The sequence below is a fragment of the Coregonus lavaretus genome, assembly GCF_964263955.1.
Source record: "Coregonus lavaretus genome assembly, contig: HAP1_SCAFFOLD_1576, whole genome shotgun sequence".
Classification (NCBI taxonomy): Eukaryota; Metazoa; Chordata; class Actinopteri; order Salmoniformes; family Salmonidae; genus Coregonus; species Coregonus lavaretus.
Window position 1 is genome coordinate 100,001 of NW_028166546.1, and position 7,511 is coordinate 107,511.

Consider the following 7,511-nt stretch of genomic DNA (forward strand, 5'->3'; position numbering starts at 1 on the left):
GCGTGTGTGTGTGTGTGTGTATATATGGCTGTTTTTGTGTGTGTGTGTCCGTGTGTGTGTGTGTGTGTGTGTGTGTGTGTGTGTGTGTGTGTGTGTGTGTGTGTTTTCACGCGATGGGCCATGCTCCAGCTATTACCCAGTCAGTGTGCTGATTAGGCCTGCTTGGTACTGGAGCGAGACAAGGACCAGGCCCGCCTACACACGGAACGAAGGTATGAATATGCAACACCCTGATTACTTTTCATGATTAAAGCCTATTTAATATGCTAATGAGAGCATGCCTGGTGATTAAAAGAGCAATGTGTGGCAGAGAAAAAAGAGAGAACGGTGGAAAAAACGTTCTGACACATTCAAATACACATCGTCTCTTGGTAGTTTGGAATATAAAGGCCCGCTATAGACTCCACTGCAATGCTGCTATTAACATTCCTACAGCTCCTACTAATACTACTACTGTAAAACCACAACTACCCCTTACAGCATGGATCGGTAACTTTGATGGGGGTGGGGGACACAAAAAATCTGAACTCATCATGAGGGGCCGCAGTTGCTCGCGGGTCTGCGTGCCCTCATCCAGTAACAGACACATCTCAACATCAATTGTTCAGAGGAGGCTGTGTGAATCAGGCCTTAATAGTCGAATTGCTGCTAAGAAATCACTACTAAAAGACACTAATAATAAGAAGAGACTTGCTTGGGCCAAGAAACACGAGCAATGGATATTAGATCGGTGGAAATGTGTCCTTTGGTCTGGAGTCCAAATTGGAGATTTTTGGTTCCAACCATGGGTGAAAGGATGATCTCCGCATGTGTATTTCCCACCATAAAGCATGGAGGAGGAGGTGTTATGGTGTGGGGGTGCTTTGCTGGTGACACTGTCTGTGATTTATTTAGAATTCAAGGCACACTTAACCAGCATGGCTACCACAGCGTTCTGCAGCGATACGCCATCCCATCTGGTTTAGGCTTAGTGGGACTATAATTAGTTTTTCAACAGGACAATAACCCAACACACCTCCAGGCTGTGTAAGGGCTATCTTACCAAGAAGGAGAGTGATGGAGTGCTGCATCAGATGACCTGGCCTCCACAATCCCCCAACCTCAACCAAATTGAGATGGTTTGGGATGAGTCGGACCACAGAGTGAAGGAAAAGCAGCCAACAAGTGCTCAGCATATGTGGGAACTCCTTCAAGACTGTTGGAAAAGCATTCCAGTCAAGAGTGTGCAAAGCTGTCATCAAAGAAAAGGGTGGCTATTTGAAGAATCTCAAATATAAAATATATTTTGATTTGTTTAACACTTTTTTTTTTACTAGATGATTCCATATGTGTTATTTCATAGTTTTGATGTCTTCACTATTATTCTACAATGTAGAAAATAGTAAAAATAAAGAAAAACCCTTGAATGAGTAGATGTTCTAAAACGTTTGACCAAATTTCAAAAAATGGAACCTTGTGTATTCTACTATTCTAACTCGCAACAGTAAGTTGAGACCCCGACTGAGTAATTTGTTTTTGGGGGAGGGTGGAATTGATCCTTCAAAAGGGGGGGCACCAGTTGCCCATCCCTGCCCTACAGTAACTACATAAATCACTGCTGCAAACAAGAAAGCAAATGCCACAATGTTCAACATTTCAGCCTAGTTCACAGTGTAATGATGTTTAGAGCCTTAAACTGGATCTCTAGAGATGTAGCTCAGCCCAGGCTGATCAAAGATGGATGGGTAGAGAGAGAGAGATTCATGAAATATTCACACCGTGTTTGTGTGTGTGTGTGTGTGTGTGTGTGTGTGTGTGTGTGTGTGTGTGTGTGTGTGTGTGTGTGTGTGTGTGTGTGTGTGTGTGTGTGTGTGTGTGTGTGTGTGTGAGAGAGAGGGGTCGACGGCCCGGTGGTGATGTCTCAGTGCACTCCAGAGGGGAAGTGAGGCGCCTGGAGATGAGTTCAAAGCCAGGCCAGGGTCGTCGTAGTGACGGCAGAGCTCCCCTAGCAACAGCCGTGCGCTGTCTGATGACACGCATCATTCTTCACACAAACAAAGCTCACAAATATCCAAAAAACACACACACACCGCTCCACACACATCGCTCTCTCAACCACACACACACCGCTCACACAGGGTTTGCATCAGCAAGAGAAATGAGGACACTGAGGAGCCATTTTTCATCCCAACATCATCTATGTTTGGGTGTTTGTGTGTGTGTGTGTGTGTGTGTGTGTTCAGTTAAATGCAACATCTTTGAAGTGTAAGCAGCGTACTGACATGGCCAAGGCAGGATGTTGCAAAACGAAACCAACCATTTGTTGTCTCAGACAGGAAGGGAGGGGGTTAAGGTGTATTTCTGAGTGTGTGCGTGTGGGCAGCATGCCTGCCTGTACGCGTGCGGGAAAAAAAAAGGTGCTATCTAAAACCGTCCCCATAGAACCCTTTGAAGAACCCTTTTAGATCCAGGTTGAACCCTTTTGGTTCCAGATAGAACACTTTTGCTTCCAGTTAGAACACTTTTTAGTTCCAGGTAGAACCCTTTTGGGTTTTAGATAGGAACTTTTTTTTTTCTAAGAGTGTACGCACTCATACAGGCAGGCATGTAAAACATGCTGCCCACACGCACACACTCAGAAATACTCCTTAACCCCCTCCCCTCCTGTCTGAGACAACAAACGGTTGGTTTCCTTTTGTAACATCCTGCCTTGGCCTTGTTCTGTGTCAGTACGCAGAGGAACCCTTTTTTCCCCCCCTAAGATGTGTGTCTGTGTGTTTCATGTGCATGCCATGCCTGCATTTCTGCATTGGTATGAGTGTGTGCTTCACAGACCAGGTAAGCCGTTCTCCCTAACTAACCGCAGTGCTCTGTTCCATCCCTTCCTCCCCTCCACCTCAGGCCCTATGATGTGCTCTGTTCTGTCTGGCAGCCATGTTGGATCTAATTATCCCTTTTAAACATAATCTGGTTTAGCTGAAATGTGGCTCTAAGTGGCAATCTAATGTGTTGAGTAAAGCTTGAAACGCTCTTCAACTGTTTAATTCATTAATTCAGCCCTGGAGTGGTTCCTTGTCCTGCATTCCCATAGATAAGGTTGACTTTTCCTCCGGTGAAATGAATCAAGGGAAGGTTACTGTAATACTGTGGAAATGGAAGAAAGGAAAAACTGTGTGAGTGGGTGGGATTTGATTCTGATTCTGACTAAATTGAAGTTTTGGACGAACTCAAATGTGTCTATTTCTCTCTATCTGCTATAGGTTGAGTTGTGTAACGTTATTTTATTTAGCACAGGAGGACAGTCTTGCTCATCATATATATATGGTCTGCTTATGATCTCTCTGCATCTGTAGAATTTGACTTATTCCCCAATTTCCCAATTCTACTGTCTCCAGTCTACCAGTTTGATTTCCTATAGTGGTGACTGTGTGGCCTCTATAGTGGTGACTGTGTGGCCTCTATAGTGGTGACTGTGTGTCCTCTATAGTGGTGACTGTGTGGCCTCTATAGTGGTGACTGTGTGGTCTCTATAGTGGTGACTGTGTGGCCTCTATAGTAGTGACTGTGTGGCCTCTATAGTGGTGACTGTGTGTCCTTTATAGTGGTGACTGTGTGGCCTCTATAGTGGTGACTGTGTGGCCTCTATAGTGGTGACTGTGTGTCCTTTATAGTGGTGACTATGTGGCCTCTATAGTGGTGACTGTGTGTCCTCTATAGTGGTGACTGTGTGGCCTCTACAGTGGTGACTGTGTGTCCTTTATAGTGGTGACTGTGTGGCCTCTATAGTGGTGACTGTGTGTCCTTTATAGTGGTGACTGTGTGGCCTCTATGTTGGTGACTGTGTGGCCTCTATAGTGGTAACTGTGTGTCCTTTATAGTGGTGACTGTGTGGCCTCTATAGTGGTGACTGTGTGGTCTCTATAGTGGTGACTGTGTGTCCTCCATAGGGGTGACTGTGTGGGCTCTATAGTGGTGACTGTGTGGCCTCTATAGTGGTGACTATGTGACCTCTATAGTGGTGACTGTGTAGCCTCTACAGTGGTGACTGTGTGGCCTCTATAGTGGTGACTATGTGACCTCTATAGTGGTGACTGTGTGGCCTCTATAGTGGTGACTGTGTGTCCTTTATAGTGGTGACTGTGTGGCCTCTATAGTGGTGACTGTGTGGTCTCTATAGTGGTGACTGTGTGGCCTCCATAGGGGTGACTGTGTGGGCTCTATAGTGGTGACTGTGTGGCCTCTATAGTGGTGACTATGTGACCTCTATAGTGGTAACTGTGTGTCCTTTATAGTGGTGACTGTGTGGCCTCTATAGTGGTAACTGTGTGTCCTTTATAGTGGTGACTGTGTGGCCTCTATAGTGGTGACTGTGTGGCCTCTATAGTGGTGACTGTGTGGCCTCCATAGGGGTGACTGTGTGGGCTCTATAGTGGTGACTGTGTGGCCTCTATAGTGGTGACTATGTGACCTCTATAGTGGTGACTTTGTGTCCTCTATAGTGGTGACTGTGTGTCCTTTATAGTGGTGACTGTGTGGTCTCTATAGTGGTGACTATGTGACCTCTATAGTGGTGACTGTGTGGCCTTTATAGTGGTAACTATGTGACCTCTATAGTGGTGACTTTGTGTCCTCTATAGTGGTGACTGTGTGTCCTTTATAGTGGTGACTGTGTGGTCTCTATAGTGGTGACTATGTGACCTCTATAGTGGTGACTGTGTGGCCTCTATAGTGGTGACTGTGTGGCCTCTATAGTGGTGACTGTGTGGCCTCTATAGTGGTGACTGTGTGGCCTCTATAGTGGTGATTATGTGACCTCTATAGTGGTGACTGTGTGGCCTCTATAGTGGTGACTGTGTGGCCTTATAACTTTGAGCTTGTCCCTCTGCAGCTCCACATGCTACTCCTAAACAGTGTCTTTAAGCCAGATGAATGGTCCTACATCCTCTTTATTAATCCTCTTCTCTGCACCTCCCAGCCACAGCATTTTAATCAGCTTTCCTAACCTTTTGATGCAGCGGAATGTCCTTATGAACACACAGGGCATGGCAACGCGTTCGCTGTCACGTCCCGGCACAATTGGTTTTAGCAGCAGGAGTCCTTCAGGCAGCTTTAGAGCTGGGGCTGTGAAGCTGTGTGTGTGTGAGTGTGTGTGTGTGTGTGTGTGTGTGTGTGTGTGTGTGTGTGTGTGTGTGTGTGTGTGTGTGTGTGTAGCTCTCAGGCTAATGAAATCAGCCCGGTCTGTATTAATCCCTCTTGAAGGACAGTGTCAGGAAGAAATGAACTGAAATGAGCTGGGTCGTTATCTGTCTTCGACAGGTGAGAGGTGTGTGTGTGTGTGTGTGTGTGTGTGTGTGTGTGTGTGTGTGTGCATGTAATCGAATGGCAAAGCTCACACTGCACTTGATGCCAAATGTGTATTTGTCTTTATTAACCCAAATATTCTGTCTCTACTCCTTCAAAACATTTTAAACAGATTCCCCCCCCCCCCCCCCCCCCCATTCGCCATTGTATTCAGACTTCTGAGTTCCTACCTGTGTTTCCTCTTTCCTGCTTGGGACAGATTCCTTTAGCGGGCGTCAGCCTCCTCTCCTCTTCATCCTCCCCATGGGGGGTCACCTGCACCCCCACCTCCACCGGCACTGCCCCTCCCCGTGTCAAGATGGAGGTCCCCCTCTCGCCCGGTTTGAAGAACCCCCCGGGGGCGCGGCCTCCCCCACTGCACAGTCTCCTTTTGTGTTCTATGAAGACCAGGATGTCTCCCAAGGGGAAGTTGGTCTGGCACCTCCCACAGGTCAGGAGGTCATGCTCCCCTGGCCCCGCCCTCCTCGGAGTGGGAGTGGGGCTGGGAATGGACGGCTCCGGGGAGCGAGGTCCCACCCCCGACTCATGATTGGCCTCGGCTGTGGCGAGAAGAAAGGGCGAGGAGAGAGGAGAGAGGAGAGAGGAGATGTCAATCATGGTGTCATCATCGAACAGTTCTAGAACATGTCACATCTGATCGTCTGCAGCACAAACTGTATACTACAAAACTAAACACAAGATCTAAAGTCAATCAAAAATTACATTAAAATATTTTGTACGTAAATGTTTTAGATAACGTTACCTGCAAAATGCCATATTTCCATAGCACCCTAAATAATCTGCTTAACGTTTAGCATAATGTTTACAAGCACCACACAACCAGGCAGCTGTAGCTGGTGTGAACCCTGAACCAACCAAACACCTGAGAGCTTTAGTCTTATCTGGGAGTTGAGATCGGTGAGTATAAAGCTATGAACCGTTTCACAACGGTCTATGGGTTTCCGGTGCAGCTCTCTGCACTAGTTTCTACTGTCTGCTAGCATCTGCACCACATGGAAACCTCATTACATAGTGTAGGCCAGATGTGTTTATGTGGAGTGGGGACAGGGAGGTGGAGTTTGGGGGGGGACGTGTGTGTGTGTGTGTGAATGTGTGGTGACCTGCGTGACTGTGTGTGTGTGTGTGCGCGTGTGTGTGTGTGTTTGTGTGGTGACATGCGTGACTGTGTGTGAGTGCGCAAGTGAGTGTGTGTGTGTGTGTGTGTGCGTGAGTGTGCGTGTGTGTGGTGCGTGCCTGTGTGCCTGCATGTATGTGTGTGTGTGAGTGTGTGTGTGTGTGTGTGTGTGTGCGTGCGTGTGTGTGGTGCGTGCCTGTGTGCCAGCATGTATGTGTGTGTGTGAGTGTGTGTGTGTGTGTGTGTGTGTGTGTGTGTGTGTGTGTGTGTGTGTGTGTGTGTGTGTGTGTGTGTGAGTGTGCGTGTGTGTGGTGCGTGCCTGTGTGCCTGCATGAATGTGTGTGTGTGTGTGTGAGTGTGTGTGTGTGTGTGTGTGTGTGTGTGTGTGTGGACACAGCTGTATTCTCCTCAGAAAGCTCTATAAAGGGACACCACTGCACTCCTAACACTGGCGACAGTAGCTCTCATTATTCTCATAGTTGACGCTGTCATCAGTAACCATAAGTCATTCTCCCCTGATTGTTTTACAGTCCCATGGTGTAAATTCCTTAAGGACGTTTCATCTGTAACAATTCCCTGATACAACCAGTAGGTATGTATCTTCTCTGGAGGGCCTGCAGGAAACCTGAAATTCCAGAGATACTCAGGGCGTCTGTCTGAGCGGGTAGCAGGGAGAGGTGTTGATGCCTGGGAGAGGAGAGTAGCAGATCTACTGTCTATCACCCCGCATTTCCCTTCAGTCTCTCTCTGTACAAACATTCACGGGCACAGATCAGTGTGTGTGTGTGTGTGTGTGTGTGTGGGTGTGTGTATGTGTGTGTGTCCTGGGCTTTGTTCATCACATAGGGGAGAGAGATCCTATACTGTAATCTGCCCCGAAGACCTCCTGTAAACTTCCATTCACAACTTCTACAGCCAGGCAGTTAGACAATATATGCGTCTCAAACAGCACCCTATTCCCATAGGGGTCTGGTCCAAAGCAGTGCACTATATAGGGAATAGGGTGCCAAATGGGATGCAGGGAGTTTCACATAGTTTCTTAGTTGCACGGAATCCT

General features: G+C 47.4%; 1 protein-coding gene across 1 annotated transcript in view; it reads right to left on the reverse strand.

Moving 5' to 3' along the window:
- Positions 1–5,937, reverse strand: part of LOC311114563 (B-cell lymphoma/leukemia 11B-like) — a gene marked incomplete at both ends in the record, with an annotated part of 32,154 nt that extends 26,217 nt beyond the window's left edge. The window contains one exon of the mRNA XM_084189803.1: positions 5,511–5,937. Within this exon, the coding sequence (XP_084045929.1) occupies positions 5,511–5,937 (427 nt within the window). The remainder of the gene's footprint in view (positions 1–5,510) is intronic.
- Between the last annotated feature and the right edge of the window lie 1,574 nt (positions 5,938–7,511).